Genomic DNA, 15416 nt, shown 5'->3' with positions numbered 1-15416 from the left:
AGTAGCAATGTCAATTAGATAATTTGATTGCGTATGATAATGGTAATGATGATGATGAACAACATTTATTGTATAGGGCCATTTGTCTTTAAAGAACATTCAAGGCGTCCGTTCACCACAATATGTCACATATTATTCACAAAGTTCATGGAAAAGATACGTTTTTATACTGTATATGCCTAACATTTTGTGAGGTTTCTATTTACGTGAATTTTGCAAGTCAGGTCCTATTTGCAAATTCAAAAAAGATGTGAAAATATTAAATTTGTTCTGGACAAGAATGTGACATGCGTGCATACATTTCTCTGTTCAGAACTGTACTCCACAATCGCAAATTTAACATGACATTGTCGGGAAGTCCTGATTCGCAAAAAATCAGGCTTGAATTGGCGTACACAGTATGTCATGTAATCACATACATGTACGTCATATCATTTCATGAATGTCTGAATATGATTCCTCTTTGTCTGTCCTCATCCCAGGATACCACCACGTTCCTCTCCTCAGCGACAAGGGTGACGACCTCCTACCAGCCAGTCTCTTCATACACACCATGGTCAACACGTCATAGATGACCCCTGTGTGACCTCCAGGTCAAGGGTCACATCACTTACAGCTGCAAAAGGTCGGCCATGATCATTTGAGAGAGGACCCAAATACCAACTAAAAATAATAATAGTGTTTTTATTACTTTTATCCAGTAAAAGGCCTTCTTTTTTTAATGTCTTGTAAAGGGACCCACAAGTATGCATGATACTTTGTAAGAAACTGTAATTTCCCTCTCATGTTATGGAAAATATGTTATGTATGTAAAGGCAAGTGATATGCAAAGAGGAATCAAGTGTCAAACTGGCTTACACTGAATTGTTACAGGGTCTCTTGGAGGAGCTGAACCCACAAAAGTTTTGACGCTACTCCCTCCTCAACAATTCACTCTTAGCTGGTGTCATCTCTTGAGCTGCATTGCTGGAGAAGACAAACATTGAATATGAATGTAATTTGAAATGCTAGCAGTGTCCTAGAGCTAACTAATTTGTAGATCGCTTTACATGAGGAAATGGTCGCAAGCCAGAAACTTAAGAACGTCTTTCAGAATGTAAAACTGTAACTTACAAGACTGCTCTCATGGTATTACATTGATTTTTTTGCCAACCTGATAATTTTTTACTAATGGATACAATATACGTATGTGTGTATATTGAATGTGTATGTAAGGAATGTGGTATTTTGAGGAGGTATTTTAAGTGATGAACTGTTTGTGGTTGTAGATAGAAAGTGTGCTTTTTGAGGAATTTTGTGTTTTTCTTTTTATACTGTGGGTAAACCGATTTTCATCGTGCAATGTGAACGTATCCCTGTTAGTCTTCACTGTATGCCACATGAAAATCAATGTGTGGGATTGAAGGAACCATGATTATGCAAATGTGGCATTCGAGTGCATCATTGTACATTTCACGATTAGTATGTCCAAGATCTGCCATCATTTAGAAGCAGCTGTTGAGATTCTCTCTGGAATTTTTAGATATTTTATCTCCTTTTTTGATGATGTCTCGTAGGTATCATGTGGTCTGTGTTAAGATGAGGGTTTTTCAACATTTTTAGAGTAACATTATCACAAGGTTCTATCCTGTTCACTAGGCTGCTAGAGGTAGTAGTAAAAATATTCAAACTTATAGTAAAATACCATCTCTTAGTATAACCAGTTTGTCAGTTTTTTTTTGGTTTTCTTGCAACAAAGGATATTGCACTTCGTTCTGCCAAATTTAGGGTAATCGACATGGTGGTGAAAAGGTTCAAAATCACTTCAATTTTTCAGAAAGAGAAGAGGGAAGATTGTTCACAGTTCATTCAATCTTTCATACAGAGATAGTGCACTCTTGGACTGGCAATTTAAAGTTCTTGTTGCATGATAATTAAAAGGATTTTCCTTCTCATAAAGTCAGGAATAGCATTAGTGGCACATGCTGTTATATATCACTATGATTGATTTGACTACACTCATCTAATGCTGCCTATCCGAGGCCTGTTTCATGTAAACAGTATGTGTGGCCATTATTGTCGCATTGCTTGACATTACCATTGCCACGGCAACAACTCAAATGCTCTCAGTTAATTGGTCGTTGCCTAGCTGCTCCCATTATAACTGCAGTTGCCATGGCTACAATGGTTGTAATTTACGGCATGAAATGATGCCCAGTTTCCGTTAAGTCCTATGCAGTGACGTTAGCAGTGTATCAGTGTGCGTGCTATTCTGCATGCTATTCTGCATAACAGTATGAGGCCATATTGTTGTTGTTCTTAGAGGAAGATAGGATGAGCATTTTGGGAACAAATACTTAAATGCCATTTTGCCTCGTGAATGTGTGGCTACATCTTGTGCATTGGAGTGAGGCATGGCATCGATTGAGCAGGTGGACAGCCCCAACACCACTGGTACCCCACAGTTTCTTCAACGCTACATATGTTGCAGCCACAAAGCTTCTTCCGCTCATGACGGCACATTCTACTTTCTACAAAAGGTTAACAAATTGACATTTGTTACAGATCTATTGTTTTTTTTGATAGCACACATTGCCATGTACCTTCGTGTACCTTTATTCCTTTCCAGTTTTTTGCAAAAATTATGTCTTTCAATTTATCGTCTTCAAATCAAAGAGAGGTGGATGGACCAATTTCAGTTGACTGAAGCTTTTACGTATCGCAGGTTTTTATATATTTTCTCACATCATGGGTATGTTACCATGCCATTGATTTTCATTTATATCTACTTATAGCATTACTGTGAATGTTTGTTCTAATTGAAGCGGACTAAGTTGCGTGTATTGCAGAATGTGACGCATGTGTTTTTAACATCTTTTTTTTTTTTTTTTTTTTTGAATGAGGAGAATGGGAAGCAAAGTTTTAATGCGTGATAAAATGGACTCAGAAACTGTGTATGAAATATATGCATATGAGTGTCATGTATTTGTGACAAATGGCGTGGCAGGTGGGAATATAAGGCGACAATATGTTCTTCAGCTATGAATAAAATGGACATCACCCGAAAAATTTGAAAAATAAAGATAGAATGAGAACAAGAAGAAACAAACAAATCGTCAAATATGGTGGAGCTCCATTGTATAATTAGCAAGTCACACAGTTGATGCGTATTTGCTAATAGAACATGAATTTCCAATTAACAGTATTGTAGTGGAGACTTGGTCAAGAAAGATGAATATATGTGTATCAATACAGAGCCAAGAGTTACATATATTTGGAGATTTGAATCAAAACTTGTTCGCATGTTGAGGTATAAACTTCAGGCTTTCAAGTATTCAAATGAATAAGGTGCCTTTCAATATTCAGGAATACTCACCAAGAAAACAAACTCTCAAAAAAGAGAAAAGAAGGCACAATAAAAAAGAGGCACGTTCAACCACTGATGGTCTTTCATAGAATGTGATTATGGATATCAGCTCCCACCTTTAACGTAATGTACTTGGCCTGCATGATACAATTCTAGCCTTATCAAACATCTGTATTATCATTTGGAATATTATTTTTTTTAATCCACTACTAGTATTACAGGGACCATAGATAAACAACATATTTGTGATTTCTTTTCTTGCAGTTGTGTCAACAAAGCAAATATATGTCCACTAGCCATACATTCCCTCTGAAATCGTTGTGCTCATAAATGTTGACAAGTCAATGACACGTGATCATTTGCAGTGACACCAGTCTTACATGTACAAAATGTGTTTCATCTACAGTATGTGTGTTACTAGTGGTGTATAACAGTCTCCCAGCCTATTAGGAAGCTTTTAACTGAGTGTCATGACAAATCAAGTAATATGCTTCAAATTCTGGGTTTGTCCCACACTTTTGACAATCACAAATCGGCTAAATCCGTGTCACACATGCCTGGATCATTGTGCTGACACATGTCATTTACAGTGTAGTTGGAGTTGTTTTAGATTCAATGAATATATCTGTCGACTTATGCGTCTTCCAACAAAGAATTCATAATCCTCTCTGACTCGAAACTTACACTTTGTATGAAAAATGTTTTAATTTGAATACTACGCTGATTTTTAAGTTCCGTGAGAGCATTTATGGTGGTTGTTGCATTATCAAACTTTATATATGCGATGGGATCAAGTGAAGTTTTGTTTGTCAGGCTGTCTATGATTGTGAATATTACAGCATTATTAGTTTATGTGATGGAGTTGGATTTATTGAACAGGTTTCCATCTGGCACATGAATTTTGGTATGTGGGACTAAGGCATACACAATTATTGTTTGTAGAAGTAGTGATCTGATGTGTCGCCGTGTGCTAATATGTGGTGTGTGAATTATTAGGTACGTAATGTTGAGATTGGGCCCGTCAAGATCAATTCATTGCCTTTTTTTTCGGGACGAGGGGTGTCTTTTGTTAAGAAGACAAAAGCAAGGCTCACAATATTATAGATTTATTATTACAAATGATGGAAATTTGAAAAGAAAAATCATAGTTTTTGTTGAAATGATCTGGCAAGATCGCTGTTTTCCTGTAGTTCATTTCGCTGTTAAGTATTTTGAGTAATTTGGTCTGTTAGCTTGATAGTCTGTTCATAGATGTGGTGTACCATTAGCTTTTTGGTCAACTTAGAAGCCTTGGTTGTCAGTCGCATCATGGTGAATTTTGAGAAGTCGTCAGCAGTTATTTGTAACAAAGTTGTCAGTGCACCATTGTGATTTATGCAAGCAAGTCAGCAAGAAAAACAAAAGTTTTATGCATTTTATTGTCTCACAGTATTTCACTAGAATGGATTGTTTGCACGATATGAACAGTGGTGTGCTGCAATCCATGGTTCTTCATCCCTACAGTGTACACTTGAACAAAAGCTTACATGGATTCAACTGTCTGGGACTACATTGTATGTAATACGTGCTGCTTTCTATGCATATGATTAAGACATGACTAACTGTTGCGCCTAATGGTAGTAGGTTTAAGGCAAACAAACACAACAGCATTTGAATCATAAACACCGGTACTGCCCAGTGATATTTTTCTACTTTTAATATATTCTATCATAGGTGTACATGGCTTTGCATTCCAGAGATCTTTTCGTCTACTGTATCTGTGTATGTCAAAACCAATGAATGTCATAATGGAGATTGGGACCTGGTTAACCCTCTGTACTTTTTTTGAAGAAATGAAGTTTTTTCATATACAAAAAATGGTCAAATATTTTTTTTTTTTCTTTGAGAGGGGAGAAATTGCCTAAATCCATGAACTGCTACAGATACACTGCCAAGATAAATGTAGAACTATTATTAAAAGTGAATGAAATGTTGAATTGAATTTTAGCCATTTCTGTAGTGCAAATGATGATTAAAAAGAAAAAGAAAAAGATGAAAATAATCTTCTTCTTCTTTTTTTTTACCAAAGCTGTGTGTTGTCCAATTTATGATGCAAGTCATAATGCTTCTAGTTATTTTCATGTAGTGTATGTGATGTTCAAATGAGAGCCAGTGGAGAATAAATAAAAGAATTCAAAATGGTGAAATATATTCCTCCGGTAAGAATGACCATGATGGACTGTATCTCTGTTGTTGCTATTCTGGATGGCATGCAGTACACCACAGCTGATTTGGTTTCAAGATGTGAAATAGGGATATAAGGTGCCTTCATGCGTGTAGTAGTCACTTTTAACATAGAATCTTTATAATTATCTTATATTACATCATTTTGTATCATAAACTTGAATTTCTCAATTATGTATATTGTGAATTTATTAATGAGTGTATACATTACTTCTACCATTATGAAGATTATTTGTTCAAGGAAATCTTATTCCTCGTGTTACTTTGTGCATGTGAGTGTTGTATGATTTGTATAGGGGATGATCAAGAGACATATCCAGTTGAATGTAATGAGTATTATGATTGGTTTTATCACACATTTCACTTGATTTGGCAGAGATCTCCGTCACTGTATCTTAGTCTTGATTCTGGTTTCATGTGGGTCATATCAATCACATTCTTTTTTGTTTCCCTTCTTTTAGATCACTTGGGTTCCCAGCCAAACAAAATAGCTTCGTCACTTTTCATCTAGTCTGTTGTGTTTTTAAAAGAGTCGAGTGCGGACTCCTTGTTGCGCTGTTATATTGACACATCTTACGTAGAATATTCTCATGATATATGCCTCACTCAGCATTGTTGCACTCTTCTGAGGAACAGGGAAACTGATTTTAATTGGTCAACTTGGGGTATTCCCCTAAAGCTAATTTCTGAACTGTCCATTGTTCACAATTGGCACAGGCTTTTCAGAATAAAAGGTCGATGCGTTACACCGCTTTCAGCAGTATTGAAGCAGTTGTACATGCAAAAATAACAGCAATCTTGACTGCCGGCGAAGAGTTGTAACCCTCACACTCCATTGTGGTCGTTAAATATTGAGCAGCATCTTTAAGAGTGGCCATCTTCCACAATTTTTGTATTACTCAGCTTGATGACGGTAATTGGCTCAATTTTAAGCCACGTACATTGTATGCATATTGTTTGATACTTCATTGCGCAAGAAATAGATTGACATGTCTTGTTTGGATGTATGTGTACCTGTATGTAACATGAGTTATGTAAACAGCTACTGTTAGTGTACATCCCTTGGAATCTGTTCTATTGTTCCAGTCACAAAGTCTCTACGCGAATGAATCATATCCAATTTTGCATTGTACTTAAATGTTTTTTTGTTTACCGGTACTCCTGTGAAGAACAAAAACAGAATAACTGCTCTATGAATAATCTTGTGCATGTGAAGAGAGAGATGAATCTGCTGCCAGAGCTGGTTGTAGATGATTAAAAACAAGACATGAAAATTTCATGAATTTGAATAAATACATGAAGAGGAGTCGAGACTTAAGCTGCACTCCCACTGCAGCTTGGCAAATAACCAATCATGAATGAGAATAAATCTTAACAGCCAACCACAACTCTTCGTGTCCCCTGCTTTCATTCTCATTCACGTTTTGTTTTGTTTTGTTTTGTTTTGTGATGTTATATGCCCTGTCGGGATGGGTATGTGCTTTATGCAGACAGATAATTTAGAAAATGGGATATCACAAGAACCTGAATGAAGCCATTACTTTGAAGATGACTATCCCACAATGTACAATGTACTACAAAATTTGTATTTTAAGTTGGCATATTTTGACTCACGTACACTGTGTATGGTATGGTACTGCAAGGTACTTTATCAAGGAGACTGGATAACACATTTTGTATGACAACCTTTCACATGTTTATTGTGCGTGTATTTTACATCTTTGTGAATAACAAACAGTACACAAACTTCAGCACTTATGCAACTGTACATTTCTTGATATATATATATTTAGATATTTTTTTTTTAATATTTCTTCTGGAAGTACTTTAATAATGGCTTAATTCACCAAATTATCACGATGTGAAGTAAACATGTTGGTACTGAACATACACATAAATCATATAAACAACAACAGTACTGCATTTGAAAATTCCCGTATCACCATCACAAATGCATACACAACTAAAAATCTTGCACAAAAAGACATATAGTCCGAGTGAGCAACGCAGACAAATATCTGCAATGAATATGTGCACGTGTAGAATGTATCCCCTAAATGAAAAAGGGAAAAAAATAATTGAAAGCACTATTTTCTCGAAACTACAATGCACTTATGTTCTTTGTTAAAATCCTGTTTTAATATCTATATAGCTAGGGGGATAAATTAAAAACTTGAGAATATTCCAAAAATATCACTTGTAGATGGCTCTTTAACAGGTGGAGGCAGGGCTATGACAGGCCAGTATCAGAGTACAGATCATACCACATTTGTGATACCACCAAGAGTTTGGGCTCTGGATTCCAAACACAAACAGAATGAAGTCTTATCTAAGAAAAACAAATATTTAACAATCCTACGGCTCTTATGCTTAACAGAACATTAAGAACCGTTGTTGATTTTGCATACCCATGTGGTGTCCTTGACAATTCCAAACTAAAGCTTTCCCAAGGGTTGGCCTGAACTGGCAGGAACCAATGAATGAAAAAAGTAAGAAAGAAAGATCCCAGCCACAGACCGAGTATCCACAAATACATGTACAAGTGGAATGCCTCGGTCATCACAGGGCAATAGATAGTTTCCTAATGTATTCAAACTCAAAGGTACGAATATTTTGCTCCTCTAATGACCAATACGTTATTCCATGCACATGTAAATGTCCATGCACACATTTCAGTTCTTGGAATGCACCGTGCATGGTAATAGTTGTTGCTTTGTTGGGCAAGCATCGTATAGGCCTCGGGCAAGTTTCGGGATTGTTGTGGAAAGCCTTTGTTATAAAGGTATATTATGCATAAAATTTGAATATATCACTAAACTGGTCTACTGGAATTAAAACACACCTATGAATAGACCTTGATCTCTATATTCAAATTTTATGCCTACATGTACATCTTTATGACAGTTTTTCCCATCTAAAGTATAAGACAGTGGACCTGGGTCTTACCTGACTTTACAACTGATGAAACACTGAACTCAAAAGTACTAAAAAAGTATCAGTTAGGTAACAGATGGATTCAGGGACGTATTATTACTGTAAGTACTCATGAATAAAGTATTCATAAATTTGCTAATACATTAGCACTCTGGTCTATGAACAGCAGCCTATCCTACAAGCATTACAATGTAGTAGAGTGTGTTGCTGTCAGACACACACTAGTAGATATTTATTCAACTTATCTGGTATTTCAACTCTCCATGACAATTCTTTTCTCTGAGTCAAAAGACATCAAAAATATCAATAATGCCCAGTTCTGCTCAAACAGTTCAAAGCTGAATAAATACAAACGCAAACCATACCTAACAACCCAATGGGAAATCCCAAAAGTAGGAAACCAATTCATAACGATCACATCACTACGATGGCATGAGAATAGACCAAAGAGCGTGTTTTCAGAGCCCAAGTTTTGATCGGTCTGCCATGGATATGCATACACATAGCAATTTTTATTTCTATTCTAAAAAAAAAAATACTTAAATAGGGGAAATAACTCCATTCACAATTTGTGTCGTCATGATTGCATGCCAATAATTCATAAAACACCATATTTAACGGAATGTCAGCATTTCCAATATTACACATAATCGTCCATACACAACCACGTAAAAAACGGACCAAAAAAAAAATCAATGTGATCCCAAAACACCTGACGATAAAACCACACGTACCATCTATCATGACAAGTAGAATCTCACATACCTGGTGTGTGCATAAAACAGAAATCAACTGATTTTGAAGATGCACTCTCTAATGTGCAATAAGAACCAAAACACACTGTGTGTGTGATCACAACAATCTTACAATAAACTTGCAAATTTCTCACTTCCCACAATTCATCTTGGATCAATATGCCCTTCACCATATAGAAAGAACATCATACAATTTATCCACTCGCACAGTTACATTTTTTTCTTAGCTCTCTTTTTCTCTGCAAGGACACAAAATATTTTGTAGTCTTACTTCCAATTCGTGAGTAATTTTTCACAAGCTTGCATCTCTTGCTAATACTGTTCCTGTTTCTCTCCATACAAACACTGCATTCATTTATGAATAGCATAAACTCAAAAACAACTTGCAGATAAATCCAACTATTCTCAACAAATGATGGATATGACATTAATTAAACGAAAGCTAAAAACTTGTTTGTTTTTCAGTGTGCGTGGGAACAACCTCCATGTGGCTGAACTGTGAGGGCTACAAATCAAATATATACACAGTGTATCAAAAGAAATAATAAGCCAAACTTTTTACAGGTCTGCACATCATTGAAATCACATGAACATTAAAACTGATGTAACTTCCAAAATTACAGTGATTTTTTTCTTCACTCCCTCTCACTGGCATGTCAATGAAAATTTGGTGATAAGGCTGATTAATTACTGATTTTTTTTTTTTTCCACAGACAGAGCTTGTCTACTGTTCATTTTTCAGATTATTTATAAAAATTGTATAGTGAAATCATAAAAAGGGGTAATCATAGTGTGTGTAGAAAGAGGGAGGAGATGGTCGAAAGGATAGTGAGGTTTCATTGTTCTATATATGAGAAGGTTCTATGGTCAGGTGGTCCTAATGACAAGGACAGAATACGAAAATCTAGTGTAGATCCTCACGACATGGCATCATGACGCAAAAGAGATAATGCAAAGTTTGTTTGTGTGTATGTGTGTGTGTGTTTGCATAAGCATGTGTGCGCATGAATGCGTTAGGTGTGTGGAGTGTGCGAGCATGTGCATATGGGCAAATTGGTGTTCAGCTTGTGTGCACAGCCCTACTCATATTACCTTGTTTCCGTCGATTCCCAGTTCCTCAGCAGAAAACTACATTGTGTATTCATCCATAATGATTTGATTTCATGCTCTGGCATGGTTATCAATATGACAACTTTCTTGTAGAGGTAAACAGCTAAAATAAAACTTCTTGGGGGGGGGGGAATGTATCTGTTACTACAGTACATATCATCTAAAAAACGGGTTTCAGCAAAATGGTTAGTTTTGTCAATCTCCCCGGCCATCTGTTAAAAGTAATGGAATGAGAAAAAAGAAAAAGAAAAAAAAAGCAGAACACTCGCCTATGTACTTCCTACCTACTGATACTATCTGTGCTTGACAGCAAACAGAGGCAAGCCCGGAATTTCAGCAAAATTGTAAGACTTTCATAATAAAAATGGAAGCTGAGTGAAAAAAAAAGAGAAGATAATGACACATGAAAGTAGTGGCCCAATTTTGCAAGATGCCAATTAGGGGGAAGGCAGAGGATAGGTTGTTAAACCAAACTCTGGGTACAATGTAGCTTGATGTTCAAAGCTTTGTTTTTTGGTAACAACTCAAATTTATGTTGCTACCTCATACACTTCTGATGTAAGCAAGGAGAAAAATAGATGCTTTTCTCTCATACAAATTTGAAACATGCTACATCTTATGCATAAAAATGTGTGAAAAAGATATTGAATTGATGTTTACATTTCTAAAGTAAGAAAGGCAGTGAAATTGCTAAACGTTTTTCTGCTGTGGAAACATGTTTTGCTGTGACACCATTTGCCATGAAGGAACAAAACGTGTAATGGGACTTACAAATAGAGAGCTTGCAAGAAAGGGCTACAACTTCCACGTGTAAAAGAATCAAAATCCTCTCCCATAATATTCAAACAAGGAGCTAAAACAAGGAAACAACCAAAAAACACTAAAAGAACCTGACACCATCCCTCAGTTGAATCTGTGCAGCTGTTTTTAAAGGGATGTGTCAATAAAGGCGGGAGACTTTGCCAAAAATATAGGGTGTATTTCAAGAACCTTGGTGCAAGGAGGGATGTACTGTATGTGAAATGGAGGGAACATTGGAACGAAAGGTTGGTGGCTGGGGGGGGGGGGGGGGGGTTGGTGTTTAGTGGGAAACAAGGAGAGGGCATGGGGTGGGGGAGGGGTCTAATGTCAGCATTTGAGGTCAAGACAGCGTAGTAAGAAGTCCGAGAGCGTCTGGTAGAGGTCCCTCTCCACCATAGGGTCGGGCAACGCGTGGTCCTGATCCGGATAATACTGCAAGAGGGGAGACAACACAAATATTGGAGCAAATTTTGTCAATTCAAATTGATTTTATGATAATAATTATCAAATTTCACAAACACAAGTGAGTCCAGTAGTATAAACTCTTAAAGTTAGTTTCATCGTCATGCATACATCACAACAGATAACAATTTATGCTTGACAGTAGTGGTAAAAGGGAATATTTTTTGTCACAAAGCAAACAGCTTCATATGCATGTGCATGTATCATTGGATGTGCAATGGAAATCTCAAACAGTTTTCAAGTCTAAATGCATTGTAACTTTGCATCGTCTTAAAGTTCAATCAAGGAAATAATGAGGGAACTAGTTTTGAACTGCAACATTCAAGTCAACAGAAATTAAAACAACATTCTGACAGGCTCTCACTTCTTATGGATTGTTTTGGTCATGTTCCATTTAAAATCTAGAAATAAAGCAAATCTTTTATGTAAGACACAACATGCACAATATATCAGAATGACATTAAGGGAAAATAAGAGTTGAGTTATGATACATCAAAATTTTTATATTGTATAGTTTGTATCTAAAACATTATCTCTTCATCTTGAAAAAATGCTTCACAATTGATTTCTCATTATGCATTGCACCCCTACTGGTGTAAAGTTGAAGAATCACAGGCTTGGGAGTATAAAGTCTTTACCTGAACTTGGTGAGGAATTCCTTCTTGAACCAGTGATCTCACCAAGTTGGCAGAATTTTGGAAATGAACATTATCTGCATAAGGGTGGGGGGGGGGGATAGATAGATAGAGAGATAGATAGAAAGATAGAAAAATAGGCAGAGAGAGATAGAGAGATAATAGATAAATAGATAGATAGACAAATAGATAGACAGATAGATAGATAGAGATAGAGATAGAGATAGACAGATAGATAGATAGATTGATAGACAGACAAATAGATAGACAGATAGATAGAAAGATAGATAGATAGATAGATAAACAGATAGATAGATAGATAGATTGATAGACAGACAAATAGATAGACAGATAGATAGAAAGATAGATAGAGATAGATAGATAGATAGACAGACAGATAGAAAGGTAGATAGACAGACAGACCAATAGACAGATAGATAGATAGACACAGATAGATAGTGAGATCAAAGAGATACATATATTTACACAGAGATAATTCACTTTTTACATAGTGGTATGAAATATTTGCACTTTAACTTGATTATTTCTATATTCATTGCTGTACAGTGTACACCAATAAGCAGTAGTTGCATTCACTTAATGTTATGAATGAATAATAACACAAGTTATATTGTAGATCTCCTCAAATTTATGATAATCTCATATCTTACAGTCAGTTTTTGCATTTGAATACAAAGCATAGTTCAAATTTGTACGAAAGTGATATACTGGTACCATTATAGGGCCTACAGATGACATCATCAAATTCCTAGCAGGTTACCATGCCAACAGACGATCAAATGGCCATTTCTACATGTCTAATTTTGCTCAAACTTCAAAATAATCACACAAATGTTACTAGTACTAAATTTATAAAGATCATATCAATGACCTGACAAGCAAACTTATTCTTACCATCAGCCAACCCATGGACAAGGAGGTATTTTGTGTTATGGAGAGAGGACGCATGTGCTGACAAGTTGGAATCCTGGTAGGGACAAAGAGAGGGGAAAAAAGAGACAAAAAAAAAAAAAAAAAAAACAAAATTAAATGCATAAGAAAGGTAAATCCACGAAAACACTGAGTCACATACTGTAGGAACTGTTGTTATTTTCATGGAATATTATGATTTTTATAATCTAAGCACCAGTAGAATTTTGAAAATGAAATTTGGAATGAAATGAAATGAAATTTACTTGCCAAATAATAACATCAAAAACAAAAACAAAATAGTCAGAAGTTAAAGAACATTTCAGTTGGTAAACCAGACCCAGCAATAGCAAGCAGGCTGGAGTTGTGGCCAATCCTTTCAAGAATGAAAATTATATTACGTTATGCAATATTTACAGATCAGGGCCCCATTTCATAAAAAGTTGACACGATAGCGACTCTTGCTGGAATGGCAATTGTCATAGTAATGACAAGAATCCAGTGTCCTGATTGGCTGTTGCTATTGGAAGTTGCCATTCCAGCAAAAGTTGCTATCCTAACATCTTTTATGAAATGGGGCCCAGAAGTAATGTTATAATACATGCATGTCGAAGCACACAACTACATGTGTAAAACTGCCTACATCACAACACAGATACCAAGAAATGGTGCCAAACATGTTTGGTCTTCCACAGGTGGGGAAATATATGAACAAAATACTATTCAAACTCACTAAAATCACTCTAAGAATGTCATTCTTTCAAGATATCACTCAAGATCATGGCTCTCATTCTTAACCCATTGAGGACGGACTTATTTTGCTACAACATGCATTTTCCATAGACACCTGCCCGAATATACTCGGGACTCGTCCTCAACAGGTTAATCTCCATTGTTAAGGGAACAAAACGTACAAGAAATGTCTGAATAAACATGGGGGGAGCAACATAAGTCTTTTAAATAATTTCTATGAGAATCTCTTAGTGTCATTAAAGCAGAAACTTATCATGAGAGTGAAACCATGAAAATTAAATTCCTTTTGTACGCTGGTATTTATGTAGAGGTCGGTAATTCAGACCTCTCCTTAACCCGTTGAGGACGATTTGATTTTGCTACAACAGGCATTTCCCATAGACGCTTGCCAGAGTATACTCAGGATTTGTCCTCAACGGGTTTCTGAAAACTGTAATCTTCTTTATTATGGAAGGGACACAAGTACATGTACTATAGATTTCCAGTAAATTTATACGGACCCCCCCCCCCCCAAGAAAAAAAAAATCCAACTGTTATTGTCCATACAAATACGGGGGGGGGGGGGGGGTTCTTGAGACACAGGGTTAGTTTTTCTTTTCTTTTTTTAAAAACTCTGAGGTACATTCCCATGAAAGTTCATACATGACGTCGAGAGACATTATACTTGAACCATGAAAAATTTTGTGATGTGTGTGAAAGGGATGTAATCGTACTGAAAATTTAATAATTGATGAATAAATGCACATCAATTCAAAAGTTGTCTACTTGATCCATACACACCTTATATGCCTGCAAATTATCCGTGGGTTTTGGGAGGCCCATGTATCTCTCTGTGTAGACTGAATCTATTGGAGAGAGAAACATAAAAACACAGGTTAAACGAAAAACGATGAAAACCATGATGTACAATGTAAAATTTATCTCCGTGACAGCAATTCAACTGATATTCTCTTTGCCTCATGACAAAAGATGTAATATTACTCCCTCAGTTAAAACTACTGCAATTTTTGTTCTTTCCTGAGATAAATCAACTGAGCACCTGAAATCATCTGAGAAATCAATAAGAGTTATACCTGTCAACCAGATCAGGCTATAAGTCTCTACTCACAGAAAATCTTAGTCAGTCACTCTCAAAAAAAAAAAAAAAAAAAAATATGTGGAATATTCTTTTCACTTTTTTGTTTGGTATTAAAATTATGTAACAAATATTAACTTTGTCCGGGAAGAAAGCAAAAACTAAACATAAAGATAATTTTGAAACAAAAGCCAATAAATAAAAATCATGAAGCATTACATTAAATGGAAGATTCGGTTTCATACATCATATTAACTCAACAAACCTTTCAATTCCAAATTTGTTAGAAGGGCAAAGTCTGTTACCTACACAAGCAATACGCACTGATGCTTAAAAGTAGCATTGTAGCAATTCTATGTACTGAGGATGGTTTAACCCTATTCTAACTGAGA

General features: G+C 36.0%; 2 protein-coding genes across 2 annotated transcripts in view; one reads left to right on the top strand and one right to left on the bottom strand.

The window, feature by feature from the left end:
- The window catches only part of LOC139745253 (1-phosphatidylinositol 4,5-bisphosphate phosphodiesterase delta-4-like), a 74606-nt gene extending 72299 nt beyond the window's left edge, over nt 1-2307 (top strand). The window contains exon 21 of the mRNA XM_071655655.1: nt 483-2307. Within this exon, the coding sequence (XP_071511756.1) occupies nt 483-571 (89 nt within the window). The 3' untranslated portion in view covers nt 572-2307. The remainder of the gene's footprint in view (nt 1-482) is intronic.
- Nucleotides 2308-11453: 9146 nt separating this feature from the next.
- LOC139745251 (dipeptidyl peptidase 4-like) lies at nt 11454-14789 on the bottom strand. The gene is made up of 4 exons (XM_071655653.1): nt 14730-14789; nt 13182-13254; nt 12270-12343; nt 11454-11601 (listed from the first exon to the last, which is right to left on the bottom strand). Exons 1-4 carry the CDS (start codon nt 14769-14771, stop codon nt 11497-11499), a joined length of 294 nt encoding a protein of 97 aa, XP_071511754.1. The 5' UTR covers nt 14772-14789; the 3' UTR covers nt 11454-11496.
- Nucleotides 14790-15416: the final 627 nt, after the last annotated feature.

Source organism: Diadema antillarum, unplaced genomic scaffold (assembly GCF_040938485.1).
Source record: "Diadema antillarum isolate AM-2024a unplaced genomic scaffold, OU_Dant_1.0 seq00001245_RagTag, whole genome shotgun sequence".
Taxonomy (NCBI): domain Eukaryota; kingdom Metazoa; phylum Echinodermata; class Echinoidea; order Diadematoida; family Diadematidae; genus Diadema; species Diadema antillarum.
This window is presented reverse-complemented; position numbering and strand designations above follow the sequence as displayed.